The sequence below is a fragment of the Heterodontus francisci genome, chromosome 7, assembly GCF_036365525.1.
Source record: "Heterodontus francisci isolate sHetFra1 chromosome 7, sHetFra1.hap1, whole genome shotgun sequence".
NCBI lineage: Eukaryota > Metazoa > Chordata > Chondrichthyes > Heterodontiformes > Heterodontidae > Heterodontus > Heterodontus francisci.
Genome location: NC_090377.1, coordinates 126,120,094 through 126,143,296, shown reverse-complemented (window position 1 = coordinate 126,143,296; position 23,203 = coordinate 126,120,094). Strand labels below are relative to the sequence as shown.

Sequence of the window (23,203 nt, the reverse complement as noted above, 5' to 3'; positions counted from 1 at the left end):
GATCATCTTCCAAAATTCTATAGATTCTGGAGCGGTTCCTGCAGATTGGAAGGTAGCAAATGTCACCCCACTATTTAAGAAGCGAAGGAGAGAGAAAACGGGGAACTAATGTTAGAATCTATTCTAAAGGATGTGATAAATGGACATTTGGATAATAATGATCTGATTGGGCACAGTCAACATGGATTTATGAATGGGAAATCATGTTTGACGAACCAGTTGGGAGTTTTTTTTGAGGACGTGACAAACAGAATGGATAAAGGGGAGTTGGTGGACGTGGTATCCTTGGATTTTCAGAAGGCTTTTGATAAAGTCCCCCACAGGAGGTTAGTTAGCAAAATTAAAGCACATGGGATAGGAGGCAATTTACTGGCATGGATTAAGGATTGGTTAACAGGCAGAAAACAGAGAGTAGGAATGAATAGGTTATTCGCGCGTTGGCAGGCTGCGGCAATTGGGGTACTGCAAGGATCAGTAGTTGGGCCCCAGCTGTTCACAATATACATCAATGATTTGGATGTGGGGGCCAAATGTAATATTTACAAGTTTTCGGATGGCACAAAACTAGGTGGAAATGTGCGTTGTGAGGAAGATGCAAAGCGGCTTCAATGGCATTTGGACAGACTTAGTGAGTGGGCAAGAATGTGGCAGATGGAATATAATGTAGAAAAATTAAAAGTTATCCACTTTGGTAGGAGGAATAGATGTGCAGAGTATTTCTTAAATGGTAAGAGATTAGAAAGTGTAGATGTAAAAAGGGACCTGGGTGTCCTAGTCACTAAGTCACTGAAGACAAACATGCAGGTGCAGCAAGCAATTAAGAAGGCTAATGGTATGTTAGCCTTTATCGCAGGAAGATTTGAGTACAGGAGTAGTGAAGTCTTGCTTCAATTGCATAGAACCTGGGTTAGACTGCACCTTGAATACTGTGTGCAGTTTTGGACCCCTTACCTTAGAAAGGATATTCTTGCCATCGAGGGACTGTCCTATGAAGAGAGATTGGGGAAACTGGGCCTGTATTCTCAAGAGTTTCAAAGAATGAGAGGTGATCTCATTGAAACCTACAAAAATACTTAAAGGGATGGACAGGGAATATAGAACCAGGAGACATAATTTCAAAATAAGTGGGATGCCACTTAGGACAGAGATGAGGAGAAATTTCTTTACTCAGTGGGTTGTGAATCTTTGGAATTCTCTAACCCGGAGGGCTGTGGAAGCTCAGTCATTGAGTATGTTTAAAGCAGAGATTGACAGATTTCTAAATACCAATGGCATAAATGAATATGGGGATAGTGTGGGAAAAAGACATTGAAGTGGATGATCAGCCATGATCTTACTGAATGGCAGAGAAGGCACAATGGGCTGATTGGCCTGCTCCTGCTCCTATTTTCCTATGCAAGCCAAGAAAAGCAGCTGAATAGCTTCCACCTCCACTGTCTCAGACAAATACTGGGCGTCTCCTAGCAGGACAGAGTGCCGAATATAGAAGTACATCAGTGTGCAGGGACCTCGAGCATGTTTGCCCTCCAGTCAGTGACAACTCTGTTGGCTGGGTCATGTGCACCGAATGTATGATGGACACATTCCCAAAGACATGCTCTATGGTGAGTTTACTATTGGCATGAGGCAAACAGGACGCCCATGTCTGCGATGCAAGGATGTCTGTAAACGAGACCTCAAGTTGACTGGGATCAGAGTCGATGCATGGGAAGGCCTTGCTGCTGACTGCAGTGCCATTAAGACAAGCAGTCAGGAAGTTGAGTTTCTTAACCAAACGCAGTAAGGGGACACAGTTGAGAAGAGACAGTTGCCTGAGTGAGACATTTGCCAGAGTGAATTTGGAAATTTGGTTCAGTACTGGTAAATTTTTGTCCAGTTTAAATTTTAGATTAAGAGTCAGGCTTTAAATCTGGTTCAGTAAATAGCCTTGTTAAACCAACAGCAGCCAGCAGAGGCACTTATCTGTCAATCAGTTGGAAGTAGTTAGGTTCAAAAGGTGTTAATTATTGTAACAGAAAGCTGAGATAGCTAGTGAGTCTTAGGAATCCTTATATAAAGCAGATCAGTTTCTTAGCCGAACGTAGCAAGGGGAAGCAGTTGAGAAGAGACAGTTGCCTGAGTGAGACATTTGCCAGAATGAATTTGGGAATTTGGTACGAGGGGAAGGAAGAGTGGCTCCTTTTCCTATATTTTTCAGCCTCCAGCAGTTGGTGAGTCTTCTTCCTCTGACTCCAAGGTAGGTGAGTGCAACTTTCCCTTACTTCAGCCTGAATTATTAACTAATTGACTAAAAAAAGATTGTACAGAGATGGCAGGGCCGGTGGTGTGCTGCAACCGCAGCATGTGGGAATCCGTGGAATGCACTGCAATCCCAGACAACCATGTCTGCAGTAAGTGTCTGCAGCTTGCATGACTTCAGCTCAGAATTGCTGAGCTGGAGACTGAGTTGCAGACATTGTGAAGCATCAGGGAGGGGGAGAGTTACCTGGACACTTTGATCCAGAAGGCAGTCATACCCCTTAGAGATTGCCAATAGTCAGGAACAGGAGGGTGACTGCAAGTGAGGCAGGTAGGGGGAATTAGCATGTAAAGATGGAGGAGCCTCAGCCCCTGACTTTGTCCAACAGGTACAAGGTCCTTGCTACCTGTGTGGATGAGCGGACTGGCCATTCCAGTGGGGGGAGTGAAGAGAAATGTGGTAGTGATAGGAGACAGAATAGTCAGGGGGATAGATACTGTTCTCTGTAGCCCCGACTGGGAGCTCCCACGGCTATGTTGCCTGCCAGGGTTAAGGACATCTCCTCACGGCTGGAGAGGAAGCTGGAACAGGAGGGGGAGGATCCAGTTGCCGTGGTCCATGTGGGAACCAATGACATAGGTAGAACCAGAAATGATGCTCTGCTTGCAGAATTTGAGGAGTTAGGGTCCAAACTAAAATGCAGATCAAAGGTAATCATCTCTGGATTGTTAACTGAGCCACGCGCAAATTGGCACAGCACCAAGCAGTTTAGAGAACTAAACACACGGTTCAAAGAGTCGCGTGGGAAGAAAGGGTTTCGATTCTTGGGGCACTAGCATCAGTACTCAGGGAAGATTTCGTTGAGATGGGCTTCACTTGAACCGGGCTGGAACCAGTGTCTTGGCCAATCGCATAACTAGGGCTGTGGACAGGACTTTAAACTAACAGAGGGCGCGGGAGGGTTTGGGTAAAGGGAAAGTTAGAAATCCAAAGAGAGAGGTCAGGGCATTGCAGCGGGTTAGTAATGTGGGTAATTCCCAACAGAATGGGACATGAAGGGCCAGAGAGTTTAACAAAAATTATATATTGGCAAATAAGGGAATAGAGTTTTTTAAAAAATGAAATTGAAGTTCCTTTATCTGAATGCACGAAGCATCTGCAATAAGATAGATGGACTAGTGGCACGAATAGAGTCAAATGATCTAGATCTAATTGCCATTGCCGAGACATGGTTACAAGGAGATCAAGGTTGGGAAATAAATATTCCAAGGTACACAATATTTCGGACGGACAAACAGACAGAACGGAAAGGAGGAGGCGTAGCCCCAATAGCAAAGGATGGCATAAGGACATTAAATAAGGAGGGATCTGGCCTCAGAAGATCATGAAGTAGAATCAGTTTGGGTGGAAATTAGGAATAGTAGGAATCAGAAAACACTGGTGGGAGTAATTTACAGGCCCCCTAACAGTGATTACATCATTGGACAGAACATTAAACGGGAAATTATTGGAGCATGTAAAAAAGGTAATGTATTACTTTTGGGGGAATTTAACCTGTACATAGACTGGGACAATCAGATTGGCAACAATGGTCTCAATGATAAATTTGTAGAATGTTTTCATGACTTGGAGCAATAGAGTGTAGAACCAACTAGGGATAAAGCTATCTTAGATCTCATATTGTGTAATGAAGCAGGGTTAATAAGCAATGTCATAGCAAAAGATCCACTGGGAAATAGTGATCATAATAATTTCATGTTAAGTTTGAAAGGGACACATTTCAATCACAAACAATAATTTTAAACTTAAACAAAGCCAATTACAAAGGTATGAGGGGATAACTGGCTAAGGTTAACTGGGTTCAACAAAAGTACATTCCATTCAAAAACAAAAGCTCATCCAGAAAGATCTATCTGTGGCTCACTCAGCAAGTTAAGGAGTATTAGACTAAAAGAAGAGGCTTACAATGCTGCAAAATAATAGTAGCAAGTCTGAGGATTGGGAGTGTTTTAGAAACCACCAAAAAGTTGATAAAAAAGGAAAAAATAGAATATGAGCGTAAACTAGCCAGCAATATAAAAACAGATTTTAACAGCTTTTATAAGTACATAAAAAGGAAGAGAGTAGCTAAAGTAGACGTTGGTCCCTTAGAGGCAGAGGCAGGAGAAATCATCATGGGTAATGAGGAAATGGCAGAGGCACTGAACAAATATTTTGTGTCTGTCTTCATAGTAGAAGACACAAGTTCCATGCTAGAAATGGGCAGTAAACTAGGGGCTAAAAAGTGAGGAAATTAAGGATATTGATATCAGTCGAGAAAAAGTATTGGAGAAACTTGAGGGACTAAAATCTGACAAGTCCCTGGGACCAGATCGCCTACATCCTAGGGTTCTAAGAGATAGCTGCAGAGATAGTGGAGGCACTGGCTATGATTTTCCAGAATTCCTTAGATTCAGGAATGGTCCCGTCAGATAGGAAGTTGGCAAATGTTACACTGCTTTTCAAGAAAGGAGGTAGAGAGAAAACAGGGAACTACAGGCCAGTTAGCCTAACATCAGACGTTGGAAAGATGCTGGAAACTATTATTAAGGAAGTCTTAACATTGCACTTGGAAAAGCGCAGTATGATTAGAACAAGTCAGCATGGTTTTACTAAAGGGAGATTCTGTTTGACAAATTTATTATAGCTTTTGGAGGATGTAATTAGTAAGGTAGATAAAGGGGAACCAGTAGATGTAGTATACCTGGATTTTCAAAAGGCATTCGATAAGGTGCCACATAAGGGCGGCACAGTGGCGCAGTGATTAGCACCGCAGCCTCACAGCTCCAGCGACCCGGGTTCAATTCTGGGTACTGCCTGTGTGGAGTTTGCAAGTTCTCCCCGTGTCTGCGTGGGTTTCCTCCGGGTGCTCCAGTTTCCTCCCACATGCCAAATTGCAGGTTGATAAGTTAATTGGCCATTATAAATTGCCCCTAGTATAGGTAGGTGGTAGGGAAATATAGGGACAGGTGGGGATGTGGTAGGAATATGGAATTAGTGTAGGATTAGTATAAATGGGTGGTTGATGGTCGGCACAGACTCGGTGGGCCGAAGGGCCTGTTTCAGTGCTGTATCTCTAAACTAAACTAAAAGATTAATAGGCAAGATAAGGGCTCATGGTGTTGGAGGCAATATATTGGCGTTGGACAGAGGATTGGTTAACAGATAGGAAGCAGAGAGTGAGCATAAATGGGGCATTTTCAAGTTGGCAGGCAGTGAATAGTGAGGTGCTGCAAGGATCAGTGCTGGGGCCTCAACTGTTTACACGCTATATTAATGAGTTGGATGAAGAGACAGAGTAATGTATCCAAGTTTGCTGATGATACAAAGCTCGGTGTAGGGAGGATGTAGAGTGGCTGCAAAGAGATTTCGACAGGTTAAGTGAGTGGGCAACAAGATGGCAAATGGATTATAATGTAGGGAAGTGTGAAGTTATTCACTTTGGTCACAATAGAAAAGCAGAATATTTTCTAAAAGGTGTGAAGCTACTAAGTGTTGATGTTCAGAGAGACTTGGGGGTACTTGTACAAGGAATGCACAAAGTTAACATGCAGATGCAGCAGGCTATTAGGAAGGCAAATGGCATGTTGGCCTTTATTGCAAGGGGATTGGAGTACAGGAATAAAGAAATCTTACTAAAATTGTAGAGGGCTTTGGGGAGACCGCACCTGGAATACTGTGTGCAGTTTTGGTCTCCACATTTAAGAAAGGATATACTTGCACTGGAAGCAGTGCAGCAAAGATTTACTAAATTGGTCCCTGGGATGAGGGGGGGTTTCTTATGAAGAGGGACTGAGTAAATTGGGTCCATATTCTCTGGAGTTTAGAAGAATGAGAGGTGATCTAATTGAGTCATACACGATTCTGAAAGGGCTTGATAGGGTAGAAGCTGAGAGATTGTTCCCACTGGTCAGGGAATCTAGAACATGGGGACACAGTCTCAGGATAAGGGGTCAATCATTCAGGACTGAGATGAGGAGAAATTACTTTACTCAAAGGGTTGAGAGTCTTTGGAATTCTCTCCTCCAGAGGGTTGTGGATGCTCCATCACTGAATACATTTAAGGCTGGGATAGATAGATTTTTGGTCTCGCAGGGAATCAAGGAATATGGGGAGCAAGCAGGAAAGTGGAAATGAAGCCCAAGATCAGCCATGATCGTATTGAATGGTGGAGCAGGCGCGATGGGCCATATGGTCTACTCCTGCTCCTATTTCTTGTGTTCTTGAAGGGTGTGGAAAAGCAGAGGACAAAAGAACTGACCAGATGGCAGAAAACAGAGCTCTGCTGCCTTTTCTGGCATGTTAAAACTTTTTTTTAAAAAGTCACGCAACAAGAATAAAAGAAACAAAACGGCCACCTTAGTTTGGAAATAAATTCTCTTTAGGTGGAGTAATTCGCGAGATTTTAACTCATTCAAAATCCATCCACTTGCAGAGTTAAAATAGTGTCTGATATCACAGAGCCAAATGAATGCTTGGCAGCAGCACATCCAAGAGCAACAGGAGAAACACAAAAGGTGCTTAAAAACCTGCCATTACTCTTCAGACTTCCCCCATTACTGCCCCCCAACCAACAGTCGCATATATATATTAACCCCAATCACAGTCAAGCACTTAAGGAATATGTGGGATAGCTACTACATTCAAAATTATCACCGAGTTAACAAGAACAGACACAATCACAGAATTGTTACAGTGCAGGAGACCATTGTGTCTGCACCGGCTCTCTGAGTGAGCAATTCACTTAGTGCCATTCCCCCACCTTCTCCCCATAACCCTGCACATTCTTCCTTTTCATATAACAGTCTAATTCTCTTTTGAATGCTTCAATTGAACCTCCCTCCACCACGTTCTCAGGCAGTGCATTTCAGACCCTAACCATTCGCTGCGTGAAGACGTTTTTCCTCACGTCACTTTTGCTTCTTTTACCAATTACTTTAAATCTGTGCTTTCACGATTGGGAACAGTTTCTCTCCATCTACTCTGTCCAGACCCCTCATGATTTTGAATACCTCTATCAAATCACCTCTCAGCCTTCTCTTCTCCAAGGAAAACAGTCCCTACTTCTCCACTCTATCCTCAAAATTGAACTTCCTCAGCCCTGGAATCATTCTCGCGAATCTTTTCTGCACCCTCTCTAATGCTTTCACATCCTTCCTAAAGTGTGGCGCCCAGAATTGGACGCAATACTCCAGCTGAAGCCGAACTAGTGTCTTATACAAGTTCAACATAACTTCCTTGCTCTTGTATTCTATGCCCCTATTAATAAAACAAACTATTAAATTGATTTATTTGCAGGTAAAATAAACAGCAGCAGAGATACAGCAAGATATTAAAATGGTACAATTGTCAAACTTACACAATATATAAGTTGGTTGAATATGAAATAAATACTGCAAAGAAGTTTGAACAATAAGTTTTAGCACAAGTCTCTAATGCTTTCAAACCCTGTTCTACCAGATGGGCATATATTTTTGCAGTTGATACCATTGGGATCGTATATTCTAGGAAAAAATTAAACAGAAATAGGTGGAAACGGCACCATTACTGTGAAAAATACTGCTTAGTACACAGCTAAAACTGTGTACTTGGTCAGTCATTAGACTGCAATAGAGCTGAATTTGCATGATCTTTAAATGTTACTCAGACCACCATTCTAGCCTACAGCGACCTACTCAGCCCTGAGCTCAGAATGCTATATTTGGCTGATCTGCAGTCCCAGAATAAACAGGTGAATCATGAAACCTGTGAATGTTGTTCTGAGTCCATCAGTGGCTGAAGGAGCAGCTGCCAGTGAGATCTAAGGAAGTCTTCAGTGCAGCAGCTATGAAGTGTAAAAAAAATAGATGTCAGGCAGGATTGCCTTAAGGCAATAAGCATTTTGAATTGTAACACTATTGAGCTAGATTTCTCACTCGTTCATAATCAATGGGTGGAAACTCAGCCTGTCATATATTTTTCACAGAAGAGGTGTCAGCCAGGGCTTAATAAGTAGCACTCCCACCTCTGTCAGGTTACTGGTTCAAATTGGGGGGGGGGGGGGGTTGGGGGGGGGAAAAGAGAGAGGAGGGAGACGGGGGGCAGAGGGGATCGAGGGGAGGGGGCTGGGCGGGGCTGTGACAGCGGGGTGGGTGGGTGGGTGGGCAGGGGGCAGGCAGAAGGGGTGTGCAGAGAGCACGGGGTAGTGGGTGGCACGGGGTGGGGGAAGCACGGGTGCACAGGGACAGGGAGCAAGGGGAGGGAGCGAGGAGGAGGATCCCCTAAAAACAATCCCCACATCACCACTGCACCACAATTCCCCCACCTTTCTATTCCTCTGCCACATCCTCTTGGCCAAAAGGCTGAAATTTTTTTTTAAAACTTCATAACTTTATCCAACAATATTTCCAGTAATACAAACAAAATGGAACTACTCACCTTGGTGCATTCCCTTATTACCCGTCTTGCAGGTGCCTTTGCCTGTCCTAGTGCTCCTACGCAGTGTTACCCAAGTGACTGCAGCATGGCTGGTGGAAGGCTGCTGACTTTCACTGGCAGAGACTGTAGATGGCCTTCCAGGGTACCCTCGAGCAGCTCTGGGATTTGAAGACCCATCTTCAGACTACAACATCTTGGCATGGGCAGCAGAAGCTTGGGCTGGCTGGTTGGCAGGTATCAGCAGGGGCACTAGCAGAATGGCAGTCTTGGGAGCACAAATGCGACAGGAGGTTTGTGTTCCACAGCCGCTCCCACTCCCTTGGAGCAGCGCCTCAGTAATCCTCGTAATCTGCTGGAGCACAGATTGCTGGACTGCTGAGAGCATGCATGCCTCCTTAAGCACTGGTATCTACAGCCATTGTGGCAGCAGTCTGAGCCTGGATGGCAACAAGCATTAATCTCATGACCTCAGTCTGAGCTTCCACTGCAGCACTGAGATGTTGGGTGACTTCCATCTATGCTGCAATGGAAGCTGAGACATTCTCCACCAGACACTGTATTATGCCTGGATCCGCAAGTGCTATCATGGAGTTGACCACCACTTCTACACTGTAAAGGATGGGCTCTAAGCTCTGCACGTAGCCCTGTGCCAAGTTGGAGCTGGATTCCTCCTTGTTCCTCAACAGTGACAACAAGCTCTGCGCTAGGCCTGCCAATGCAACAAGCATCTGTGTGCATGCCCATCAGCTTTCTTCTGCATCCCACCCAAAGTCCTCATCTGAGTCCTCTGCAGCAAAACTCATGTGCGTCCTCACCTTCCGCAGAGCAGGCACCCACACTATCCTCTCCCCTAGCCTGGCTGCAGCCCACTTGTGCCCAGTGACGAACCGTGTGTTGATTCCATCCTTATACTACCTTCTAAAGTGCGTGCAATGCCGGAATCTGAGCTGGTGGCTGCAAGTGACAGATCAAACGCTGGTGCTTCTTCACTAGACGTGTGGGCTTTATCATGCCCTTCATGGTGAGGCTGCACTAGCTGGCCAGGCAGTTGATCTTGCTTGTCTGAAAGCATAAATGCAAAAATGGGAGGCTGGAATGACGTTTGGGTGCGGAGGAAGAGGGGGAAAGAGAAGTGGGCGGCGGGGTGGCAGGGGTAGCTTGGGTGGAAAGCAACATGCCCGCGGTCACACATCCGCAGCTTGTACTTCATGCCAGATTGCAGGGTAAGGGTGAAGTGGGATTTGTGAATCCCGCGTAAGGCAGGAACATACTCTCATTCTGAATAGCTTCAGCACCAGCACTTGCAACAACCTGTTATGCCAACCCAACAATTCGCAGCACCGTCTCGCCCAAGGGGCTTAGGAGATGCAGTCCTGCCTCTCTTTTGCCAGTTCTCTGCTGCTGCGCCCTGTTACATGCCAACTTGACCTGCAAGAGAGAAGGAAGAGTGTCAGTGAGCGTGTTACGAGGTCTGTGTGGAAGCTGCGATATGTAGATATGAGGCCTGCAGCAGTGGTTAAGTGTATAAGTGCGAGGTGGAGCATCTGAATCTCTGGCAGGAGTCCTGATTGCTAGAGATTTGCGCAAGGGTGAATGGTACATTGAGCAGTGTGAGCTTGTCGATGCAGTGGATAGCAAATGGCATTTGAAGATGCATTCGCTGACTTTGACCTCTCGTGTGAGGTCACTGAACTTTTTGCTGCACTGCAGCTAGGTGCTTGGTGCTACACTCCTTGAACTGATCTCCATTCCCGTCGCAGTCTGTGCCTTGAGCAGAGCCTGGCCCCTGCAGAAACATGACCATCCTCGTCCTTTCCACCTCCCGGATTAAAGCCTCCAGTGCCGTATCAGAGAACCTGGAAGCCCTCTCTCTGCCTTTACTAGTCCATTAGTACTCTTATTTCTTCCCTGAGATACTTTTGGAGACAATTCCACCAGCTGCTACAGCCTGAATGCACCTCCCCTTTAAGAGGTGCAGGCTGCCTTTACGTAGTGCAAGCTAGCTGAAACTCATGCTGGGCCCACTGCTGAGCCTGCAGCCAGTCAGCTGTGTGTGTCGCACTGAGCTGCAAGCCTCAATCTTGCTGATGAGCAGATAGCACGATGTTTGCGTGCTGCCTGCATCACCTCGACTGGGCACGGGAGTAATTAAGCATTGCCATCCCCGCGCTTGAAAACCAGCACTATTGAATTTTTAGCCCACTGTCCTTTGGATGAGATGTTAAACCAAGGTCCTGTCTGCCCTCTTAGGTGGATACAAATGATCCCAGAGCGCTAGGTATCCTGGCCTATATTTACCCCTTAACTAAAATCACTAAAACAGATTATCTGGATATTCTCTCACTGCTTTCATATTTCCTACATTGTAACAGTGACAACATTTCAAAAGTACTTCATTGGTTGGAATGCACTTTGGGTTGTCCTGAGGAATTAGGTTCTTTTTTTTTCTTCTATAATGCTATCCCAGGATTGCTGGACATTCCATATAAGGAACTTAAAACATACTCAATAATTACAGCATATCTCGCTGTCAAATTGCAGCACAGGTGGCAACCTTGTGAAAATATGCAAGGTTGTTTGTGCTGCAGTGTTCAGCTAAGGTCTCTATCAACAGCATTACCATTTCTGCCTAGGTATAGGAATCTTAGTATACAGAACAAAATACTCAGGAGGGAAGGGCCATCCAAGGAGAGCTCTGCCATGCTGTATTGGCTGAAACTCACTCCCAACCATCTAAATTTACCAGCCCCACCCTGCTGTTGACTGTCTCTTGCCCTCAGCCACCTGTTACTCAAGATATACAACCATTCATTTCCTGATCTCACAACATACATGCAGGCAGCATGTTATCAGTGTTGCCACAATGTTATATTTAGAAGGTGCTAAAATAATGCCATCATTTAATTCTCTTGCTGGCAGCACAATTTCTATGCTGTGGTGTGAGGAGAGAGGGATGGGCACAGTATTAATCCAGCACCTGTCCGGCAACTGAAATATTGTGAAGTATTCAAACCAGTTGTGAAAAGGCCTGCACCCACATGAGGAAAAATTGTTCTGATCACTGTGGGTAGTTAAATGCATTCAAAAAGTGTTTACCATATTGTTACAGAATGGAATCACGAACTTACAGTGGTTTTCATTCAGTCCATGAAATCTACATCAGTCCTCTGAAAGATCAATCCATTTAGTTTATTTATTTATTTAGAGCTACAGACTGAAACAGGCCCTTCGGCCCACCGAGTCTGTGCCGACCAACCACCCATTTATATTAATCTTACAGTAATCCCATATACCCTACCACCTACCTACACTAGGGGCAATTTACAATGGCCAATTTACCTATCACCTGCAAGTCTTTGGCTGTGGGAGGAAACCGGAGCACCCGGCGAAAACCCACGCGGTCACAGGGAGAACTTGCAAACTCCGCACAGGCAGTACCCAGAATCGAACCCGGGTCCCTGGAGCTGTGAGGCTGCGGTGCTACCCACTGCGCCACTGTACCGCCCTGCAATGGAACACAAGAATCAGCAATAATTTTTTCAATACTACACTGAAGTGTAGCTGCAGTAACAAAGAAAAGGTTTCTCCTTATGACTTCCCCTTACTTAAAAACAGAGCCTCTTAAATCTTTTATCCTCTAGCCATACCAGCCCAATGCTCTCTCGTGCCTTTGTAACTTAGGTGGTGCCAACACAGAAACCATCGAAGAAATGAACCTGAATGAAACATGACTCATCTAACTGGCAGCACCAAGGAGCAAAAGCCATTCACTTTGCAGTCACAGAACCAACCATGGTTCGCCAAAGATAATTTAGCGCACTGCCTCCCACCAAAAAAAAAGTCTCTAGCTTAGTTACTCGTGTTGCCTGCAAAATTAGCATTTCTATTAAAAATAAATTCAAGAATTTAAATCCACTTTTAAATATCTTACAGTTTCATGCTTCACTGCACCACATAATGAAAAATATCTGACTAGAAAATAACTGGGAACAAATCAGCTGAAGTGGGAATTACTTCGAGTACAGAGGTGGTAGAAACCATTCTGAACACAAGCCATGTTTAAAAAAAAAACACACATACAACACATGCAACTGCCCGTCTTACAGGAAGGGTTTAGCAATCTGAGCTCACGTTGTTTTGGAAATAAGATTTTCAAGAGATCAAATTGAAGTTTTCAAAATGGAGAGGGACTGACCAAAACAGATCCAGGCAAATTCTTCACTGTAGCAAAGCAGTCAAATAGCAGTGGACACAAGTGAAAGATTTGGGTATTAGAGTGATAAATGAAGCAGAGTGGAACTTTTCAGCTAAGGTATAATAAATAGGCAGAATAAGTTACCAGGTGAAGGATTTTGGACTTGTCAACATAAAACTCAAAAAAGTTTCAAGGGAACTAAAAGAATTGGCTCAAACCCCGAATGAATGTCCTGCTAAAGGAGCTGAGTTTGGGTTAAAGCATTAATTCAACAAAGGGACTGTTAAACTGACTGTTCAAGGGAGTATAAAAACAGAAAATGCTCAGCAGGTCAGGCAGCGTCTGTGAAGAAAGAAACAGAGTTAACGTTTCAGGTCAATAACCGATTAGAAGTTTTCATCGGGTTATTGACCTGAAACGTTAACTCTGCTTCTTTCTCCACTGATGCTGCCAGACCTGCTGAGTATTTTCAGCACTTTGTTTTTATTTCAGATTTCCAGCATCTGCAGTATTTTGTTTTTGTTCAAGGTAGCATGCTGGGAAAGTCTTATTCAGCAGACTTTCTGGAAGGTTAACGCTAAGACAGCTGCAAGGCCCCGAGAGTCTGTGAGAAGCTGTTGTAAACATCAGATGCTGTAGCATCAATTTGTTTTAAGCCATAGGAGAGAAAGAGAACACGTGCCTGGGGAAATACTGGAAGCTTGTTTTGCACCAACAAGGGTATTAAACCATGCATCTCAGTAAATTCAAGGGGGCAGTCCACAAGATCGACCAGAACTCCACCACTCTGGACGTCGATGGATTATTAGCCTCTCAGTCTCTGAAGCAGAAGAATCGGCTATTCTGAGTTGCAAGTTGTACTACTGTCTTAAAGGTTGTATGGATCTGTAAACCTATTGTGTTTTATTGTTAATAAAGCCAATTAGTTAACAGTAATAAACCTTGGTCGATTCTCACCTCTAATTACCCTAAAGAGTTACAACAAATACCCAATACAAAGGCAGCTACTGAAACAAATTGTATTTGGTTCAAATGGCAAATTGGATGTATTTCTTAATGAAAGGGATTGAAAAGTGTGGTGCAAATATTGGTAACTGGTGTTGATCAGACCAAAAGGGTGCAACAGTTTTCTTATGGAACTGAAAATTTTCATTATACACATTAAAAAACAGCTTTTTCCAAAAACTGAGTCGTTGTAACCTAGATTTTTGGGGTGGAAAATATATGATGGAAAATATTGTCGGTTAGAGCAGTGAACAAAATTGATGAGTTCACGTGACATTCTGGAACATTCACCTGTTTAAAATCAACAGGTTAACAGCTGGCTTAGATTAGCAGCCAGGAAATAATGCAAAAAAAACATAAAACATTCCTTCACTGACAGTATTCCTAGTTTCTGGTGCCTGCATCATAACCCTCTATCTATAAGCACTTCCTTTTTTTTTTAATAAAAAGTCAAATCCTCACCTAGTATGAATTATGTAATATTCATTTTCTTTTTTCTGTTGATGGTTTTTACTGTTTCATTTCAACTCCTGCCAGTATCTCAGCTGACGGTAGGGAATAATTCTGGTTAAAGTAAGGAATTAATAAATCAGATAGCATAAATGAATTAACTGGAACTTGTAGCCTGCATAACTAACCCTGGAAGTTTCACTGAACTTTATGCATTAATTCTATTCCCATACATCGATCAGGCTCAATCCCTCCTCTCAATCAGTTGCCTTGAGCAGAACGGTGACAAAACAACAACATTTATTTATATAGGGCCTTTGTCGTAATAAAACATCCCAAGGCACTCCGCAGGAGCTCTACACAGACATATGGCAATATTAGGGCAGTTAGTCAAAAGCACAGTCAAAGAGTTAGGTTCTGAGGAGCATCTTGAAGGAAGACAGTCAGAAAGAACTTTAGGAAGGGAATTTCAGAGCTTAGGGCCCAGATAGCTGAAGGCACAGCCACCAATGGTACAGCAATTCAAAATCGGGAATGCTCAATAGACCAGAAGTAAATGAGAGCAGATATCTCAGAGAGTTGTGAGGCTGGAGGAGGTTAGAGAGACAGGGAGGGATGAGGCCGTGGAGGGTTTTGAAAACAAGGATGAGAATTTTTAAAATTCAAGACTTTCCTTGACGGGAGCCAATGTAGGTCAGCAGGCACAGCAGATAGATGAACTGACTTGTTGCAAGTAAGGGCACAGGAGCAGAGTTTTGTACAACTCAAGTTTCTGATGGACAGAATGTAGGAAGCTGGCAAGGGGTGCACTGGAATAGTTAAGTCTCAAAGTAACAAAGGCATGAACGAGGGTTTCACCAGATGAGCTGCAAGGCAGGGGTGAAGTCGGATGACATAATGGAGGTAGAAACAGGCTGTCATGGTAATGGCGGCCAAAGACCAAAAGGCCTGAAAATTAGTGGCCAAAGTCAATAAAGTCTGAAATTTCTTTTTGACAAGGAATCATGCAATTATAGCACTGTTAATGACCTGTAATGAATGCAAATACGTCCAGGCCACTTCAAATGTGTAGAAACATTAGTTTTCCCTTTGTTTACCTTCGACTACCGCCAAGATGCTGGACCAATGGATTTGTGTAAAATCACTAAAGTGATCTCAGCATTCCAATATTTCAGCATTTGATACTGTTAGTATATCATATAATTACGAATGCAGTAAATTTTAACATCAGAACAGTCAGTTCCATTCTTTTTTAAAAGCCCGCTGAAAACCACGAAGCCACTCTGAAGGTCGGAAGCAGCAGTTCCTAGTCGCAGCAACTGGATTTTTTTTTAAAGCCGGTCTTTTGGGTCAAAAGGTCGGAAACTGCAAGGGTGTGAAAGCGGTGTGTGTGAGGGGCCACGTTACAATTTTTGTCTGACATAGGGGGCTGATGAGGAAATGTCCCCCTCTCGTCCCCCAGCCCCTCCCTCCCGTCCCCCCTTCCCATCCCCCCCGCACCTCCCTCTCATCCACCCTCGTCCCTCCCTCCCCCTCGTCCTTCAGGACTCTCCCTCCCTCTCCCCACACCCCCCCCCCAGTCTGCCTCCCTCTTTCCCCTCCACCACCCCCCCCCAAAGTCTGACAGTTCCGTTTTTTTTGAAAGCCAGTTTTGCTCGAAGTCGCAAGGGGAGAAGCCAATGCCAGATTTCCGAAACTCCAATGTTGGAGATGCGCCATTTAAATACCTCTCCCAGGTGGGAAATTAACTGGCTGGAATGATTTACCTGCTGAGGGTTAAAATCCACCTCAACGAAATGTTTCAACTTCAGTCAGAACCTTGACTCCATACAAATTCACTGTGCCTATCTGTCTTGCTAAGTGAGGAGACAGCTACTTATAAACAAGTGCAGAGTTATTTGTTCAGTTCCATGTGTAAACAGCCAATTATTTTCTAATGTGGTCAATAGCTACTCAAAAATGCAGGTAACACCAGTAACATTCTTTTGCAAAATCCCTTTGGTATTCTCCAGAAAATAATCTCAACCTGTTGCAGCTCCTGCAAGGGTAAGAAATATATTTTTTTAAAACATGCAGCTATTTGGAAGTATTCCAAAGAATATTATTAGATTGCGACCTTTTTGTGTTTTACTCTCAGAAAGTTGGAAGGATTTCTGATATAAATAAATGTATGTTAGTTATTCACTTGTTCCTCTTTTGCACAACAAAACAAACTTTAAACAAGCTTAAATAAAAGCAAAATACTGCAGATGCTGGAAATCTGAAATAAAACCAAAAAGTGCTAGAAATACTCAGTAGTTCTGGCAGCATCTGTGGAGAGACAAGCAAAGTTAAAGTTTCAGGTCAGAATGTCAGCTCTGATGAAAGGTCACTGACCTGAAACGCTAACTTTGCTTCTCTCTCCGCAGATGCTGCCAACCTGCTGAGTATTTCTAACACTTTCTGGTTTTATTTTAAAAGAAACTTGACTGTTATGCTGGTCTGTCATTCACTGAAAAATGAAGAGAGCGCCTTTGATGGTATAGTGCAATTTCAGCTGCTTTAAGTATAATTGCAGGAGCTAAAAAGGAATTCACAGGAAATTTGTTCTATTTGTTATCTTGGGTGTTACTGAAAGCCAACCTAAAAATCAAGACTGGTAAAGGCACAGGGAATTGGGAATGTTCTAAGAAAGAAGTGTCAAACAATCTAGAGCAAGAAGGCAGAAGAAAACCAAAACACAAACAAAACAAACAAAAATATTCCACAAACAAATCTAAAAATTCAACAGAATGCACAAGGTAGTAAGGGCACAGAATGTACTCCGGGTGAGGGACTTCAATGTCCATCAACTAGAGTGGCTTGGTAGCACCACTACTGACCGAGTTGGCCAAGTCCTAAAGGACCTATTTGCCAGACTGGGCCTGCGGCAGGTGGTGAGCGAACCAACAAGGGGGGAAAACCTACTTGACCTCACCAATCAGATGCATCTACCAATATTGGCAGGAGTGACCACCACATAGTCCTTGTGGAGATGAAGTCCCATCTTTACATGGAAAACACCTGCCGTTGTGGTGTGTGGCACTCCCACAGTGCTAAATGGGATAGATTCAAAGCAGATCTAGCAGCTTAAAACTAGGCATCCATGAGACGCTGTGGGCCATCAGCCGCAACAGAATTGTATTCAACCACACTTTGTAAGCTCATGACCCGGCATATCCCTCACTCTACCACTACCATCAAGCCAGAAGACCAACCCTGGTTCAATGAGGGGCGCAGGAGAGCATGCCAGGAGCAGCACCAGGCATACCTAAAAATGAGGTGCCGCACAGAACTACATGCATGTAAAACAGCAGAAGCAGCATGCGATAGACAGAGCTAAGCGATCCCACAGTCAATGGATCAGACCAAAGTAGTCCTGCCATATCCAGTTGTGAATGGTGTTGGACAATTAAACTACTAACCGGAGGAGGCTCTACAAACATCCCCATCAATGATGGAAGAGCCCAACACTTCAGTGCAAAAGTCAAGGCTGAAGCATTTGCATCCAACTTCAGCGAGAAGTGTCAAGTGGATGGTCTATCTCAGCCTCCCCTAAGTCCCCACCATCATAGGTGCCAGTCTTCAGACAATTTGATTAACTCTAATATCAAGAAACAACTGAAGGTACTGGATACAGCAAAGATTATGAGGCGTAACAACATCCTGGCTATAGTACTGAACACTTGAGATCCAGAACTAGCCGTGCCCTTAGCCAAGCTGTTCTAGTACAGCTACAACACGGACATCTACTCAGCAATGTGGAAAATTGCCTAGGTACATCCGGTCCACAAAAAGAAGGACAAGTCCAATCCAGCCAATTACCACCCTATCAGTCCGTTCTCGATCAGCAGCAAAGTGATGGAAGGAGTCATTGAGTGTTGTCAAGTGGCACTTACTCAGCAACAACCTGACTTAGAACTATGAACTGTATCGGCATTCCTTCACTGTGGCTGGGTCAAAATCCTGGAACTCCTTCCCGAGCAGCACTGTGGGTGCACCCATACCACATGGAATGTTCAAGCAAGCAGCTCACCACCACTTTCCACAGGCAATAGGGATGGGCAATAAATGGAGGCCTTGCCAGCGATGCTCACATCCCAACAATGAATGAAAAAACAATGCTGAATACAGATGGATGAAGGAATAGAGTTGAATATCCAAGTTTACAAATGACACTGAGGTAGGGGACATAATAGGTTGTATAAATAGAAGCAAGAAGTTACAAAAGGAAATAAATAGGTTAAATGGGTGGACAAAACTGTGGCAAATGCAGTTCAATGAGAGGGAAGTGTGAGGTCATCCATTTTGGATCCAAGGCAGACAAGTCTGAATATTTTCTTAATGGTGAGATTGGGAGCTGTGGAGAAGCAAAGGGATTTAGGTGCCTATGCACACAAGATTAAAAACTAGTGCACGGGTACAAAAAGTAATCAAAAGTCTAATGAAATGTTGGCCTTTATCACAAAAGGGGGCTGGAAAGGGGGCTGGAATATAAAAGTGAGCAAGTGATGCTTCACTTGTATAGATCCTCGCTCAGATCCTACCTGGAGCACTGGGCTCAGTTTAGGGCACCAAATCTCAGGGAAGATATAGTGGCCTTGGGAGGCGTACAGCACTGTTTCACCAGTATGATACCAGGGCTTACAGGGTACAATTACGAGGAGAGGTTGTGTAGACTCAGTTTGTATTCGTTTGAACAAACAAGGCCGAGGGATGATCTAATCGAGGCGTTTAAAATGATAAAAAGGATTTATAGGGTCCATAGGGAGAAACTATTTCCTCTGGGGGTGGGGGGGGTGTTCAGAACAAGGAAGGACAATTTTAAAATTACAGCCATGCAGGCAGTAAAAATCTGAAACTTATTTCCCAAAGACCGCGGCTACTGGGTCAATTGAAATTTTCAAGACTGAAATTGCTAATTTTTGTTAGGCAAGTCTAATTAAGGACTACGGAGCAAAGACAGGTAACTGGAGTTGAGGTACAGATTGGCAATTATCTAACTGAATGGCATAACAGGCTTGAAGGGCCTATTTTTGTTACAATGTTCCGAGTAACACATTGTTCATTTCTCATTCCAAAGAGTTGCGGATTTCAGATGTGCAGCTATCGGCCTATGGGCAGGAAAGGAAACAGAAACCAGGTAATTCCCCCACACGAGAGAAGGAAAATAATCTGGGAGAGTTGTGCCTGAGGTGCTACCAATGTTATTAGAAATGGACTGCAGTTTCTGGCCGAATGTGGATATGCGTGAATACATTAAAAACAAATCTATATTCTGTGTATAACAATTACTCCAAGTTGCTGAATTATTCAAGGCTGCAAGTTGTTAAGAAAATCTAATAAAGAACAACACAGTTTAGAGGTTCCACTACATAGGAATTTAAAATCATTTCGAAAATGTTCAACTCCAATGTTCTCCCATCTACCCAGTTCCTTGCTTTAGATAAACAGAGCCAAGCTTCAACTTTCTACAGCCGTCTTAATCCACCTCCTATCACAAATGCCACGACTGAAAGTTTAATAAGATAGAATGTGGCAAAGACAGAAACTGTGCTCTGCAGCAGCTAGAGAATTGACTGCGATGCGAATTTCTGACAGCCCTGCAAGTAGGGCATCCAATACAGGAACATAGGACTTGATCTTAACCTCTCTCGCCTAGCGAAAATGGTGCGAGGGAGGTGTTAAAATTAGGCCGGGTCCACAGACCAGCCTGAGGTCACTTTCTGATGCCATCTTACCTTCACCAGAGTTTCAAGGCGGGCGAGGTTCCCGCTTCAGGTCGGCGGGGTCCTCTTTAACATTCAAAAGTAGTGGCCTAATGACGTCAATAGTGCCACAACGTGATCTTAACTAAATATCAGAGGGAGATCCGTACTCTCTGCAGCCCGGCCACTGAGTCTTGGTAAATTTCAAAAATATACTTCTGTCTGAACTCCTTGTGAGCCAGGAGCAGGTGCGCTCCACCAGGTTCCACAAGGAGTCTGCAGCCTTCACTCCCCCTTCCCTGGTCGCCATGGAATCCCCAGCCCTGCGATTGCATCTACACCACCCCCCCCCAAATACATCTGCACCCACCCAATCACATCCACACCCAACCCCGATCGCCTCCAGCCTCTGCTCTCACCAATTGCCCAAGTGTGGCCTCCTGCTGCAGAAGGCCTATTTCCTGCCTACCAGCCAGGCGTTCAATTTGGCCGGGTGTCAGGTGGGACTCCAGGAGCTTGATATTAAATTAAGCCCTGTCCTTAAAATCACCCACTTCGGAGCTCACCTGCGCCATTCCCGATTGCCTTTTAAAATCAGTGCCATAATCTCTTCAAACACCCCTAATGCTACAACTGTGATGAAAGTCTTCATGCGCAAACACATCACCTGACTAGAAGCAGGAAAGGTTTGCTTCAGATATGGGAAATGTATATAACTATTATACAGTCACAGGGTGTTTGATTTCTTGTAACATGCAATGAAATGAAACCTGATGTCACTGCAGTTCAAATCATTTCAAACAGCCCGTCAGCTCAAGTCACATAATTAGACTCTGGGAGTCTGCCATTCATCACTGTCCAACATGACACCCATAACCAGCAAAACAAGAAAAAAGAAAATGCCACAAAGCAGAATAAACCCAATTCCCATTTTAACAGAAAGTGTTCTGATGAAACACATCCAGGAACTAAGACAACAGTGATAAAATGCTCAAGCATCACCCTCAGTTCTGCTTTCATTATTCTGTCATTTAACACCCTCTCTGCACTAACGCTTTGTCTTTCACTACACCAATAACACACTCTTTGCCTTTGCCCCATGACCTCCTTGTCAGTTATTCTCTGTGACCCTCTGTCCTATCAACACCTTCCCTTTTGTTCTCTTTTTCCCCACCCCCGCTTTATTTGCTTAAAACCTATTACATTTCTAACCTTTGCCGGTTCTGATGAAAGGTCTCTGACCTGAAACGTTAACTCTGCTTCTCTCTCCACAGATGCTGCCAGAGCTGATGAGTATTTCCAGCATTTTTGTTTTTACTCTCAGCTATAAGTCTGAAACCCCGAACAGGTTACATTTTACAGCTGCAACGCAAGTGTAGAGGAAGATAGTTTAAATAATTCTGAGGGAGTCTTGTCCCAGTCTCTACTTTGGCAAATTGATGCAAAGAGACAAATCAATATCAACAACTGAGCAATTTACACTCAATAAGACAAACACATTAGGCACTTCTTTAAATAATAAGGAAGCAATTTATAAACAGGTTGAAAATTCCCTGCTTTCCAATTTTATTCATGTGCTAAACAGAACATTTGTGCACGAGCATTTCAAACTACGATTCTCAAGTGGAAAACTCCCTCAGCATGTTTTGTAGAAGAAATATTCTTGCGGATTATGAAGTCACCTAAACCTATTACTTACAGACAATCACTGGTACACATACAAGTGCACAATGAAGGAATTTTGAACTTAACCTGGATTAATTAGCTGCTAAAGGAGGGGGGGGTTTGGGGTCAAAAACTGTAAAACTGACTGTTCAAGAGGGCATGCTGGGAAGGTTGACCAAAAGTGTTACGCAGACTGACTGGATGGCTACAGGTAAGAAGGCCTTCAAATACTATGGGAAACCATTGAAAACACCAGGTGCTGTTTGCTAACATCAGTCTGTGTAACCATGGGAAAGAGGATGGAAAATTACCGAGAGGGGTTCAAGAACAGCATGCAAGACTGGCTGCAAGATAGACTAGTGTTCAGTGCACAAGGCAAACCAAAAGAATGCAATGCCAGAAGTCAGTGGATTTGTTAACTTATCACCCGGGATGTAGATGAAGGATTAACCCTTCAGCGTTCACAAATCAGAAGAATTGGCCATTCTGAGTTTCGAATTACATTTATGTAAAGGTTGTTTGCAAATCTATCTATAAACCTGGACTGTTTTAATAAAACATTCATTAGTAAAGTTTAAAGTCCTGGTTAATCTTGCCTCTGATTATTCTAGAGTTAATAGAATTAAAAAAAATACCAGGCAACATTCACTGCAGCATGAGCACTCGAACTTTGGCCAATTCTCTCCTCCCGACTCAGGCAAATTCAGCACAAACATAGACCAAAGCCGGGAAATTCTAGATACACTCAATAAACTGGGTCAAAGTCCTGGAACTCCCTTCCGAACAGTACTGTCGGTGTACCTACCTCACATGGACTGCAGCAGTTCAAGAAGGCAGCTCACCACCACCTTCTCAAGGGCAATTAGGGATGGACAATAAATGCTGGCCTAGCCAGCAACGCCCACATCCCATGAACATGTGAAAGGACCCAAACATCAATGGATTATTTTCAGAAGTATCCCAACTTTGGTCAGCTTATCTAACAGCACTGTGCCAAGATATATATATGCATTTATGAGAAAATAACTCAAATGAGACAAAATCGGTCAACACAGACAAAAAAATATAAGCTTTTAAAAGTATCAGCATTAAGGCAATTTCCTTCCAACCTGAACATGAATCAGTATCAGACTGTCACTGGCAAACACCATACTCAAGTTCTAGCCTTACCTGGAGAGTCTTGGTTATCCAGCAGTGCTTGAAGCTGGCTGCACAGGTGGGCCATATTGTGCAGCTGTCGGTTTGGCTGCAGATCTTTCACCCAGGCTGGAGTGTGACATACGGAACAGCCATTCCCAAGAGAATCAGCAACGCAAGTTCTGTAAAAGCAGCAGACATCAGTTCATTCAGATTCACACGCAACACTCAAACCATCCTCAATTTGCCAGATCACTAGATTACCCCTTCCTTTCTTTCCTCTCCCTAGATTCATCACAACACCCATCATTTGCTAAATGAAAGAGGTGG

The 23,203-nt window shown here is 43.8% G+C and overlaps 1 protein-coding gene across 1 annotated transcript in view; it reads right to left on the bottom strand.

The window, feature by feature from the left end:
- bard1 (BRCA1 associated RING domain 1) overlaps nucleotides 1-23,203 on the bottom strand; it is a 192,075-nt gene that overhangs the window by 160,812 nt on the left and 8,060 nt on the right. The window contains exon 3 of the mRNA XM_068036136.1: nucleotides 22,907-23,055. Coding sequence (XP_067892237.1) covers nucleotides 22,907-23,055 — 149 coding nt within the window. The remainder of the gene's footprint in view (nucleotides 1-22,906; nucleotides 23,056-23,203) is intronic.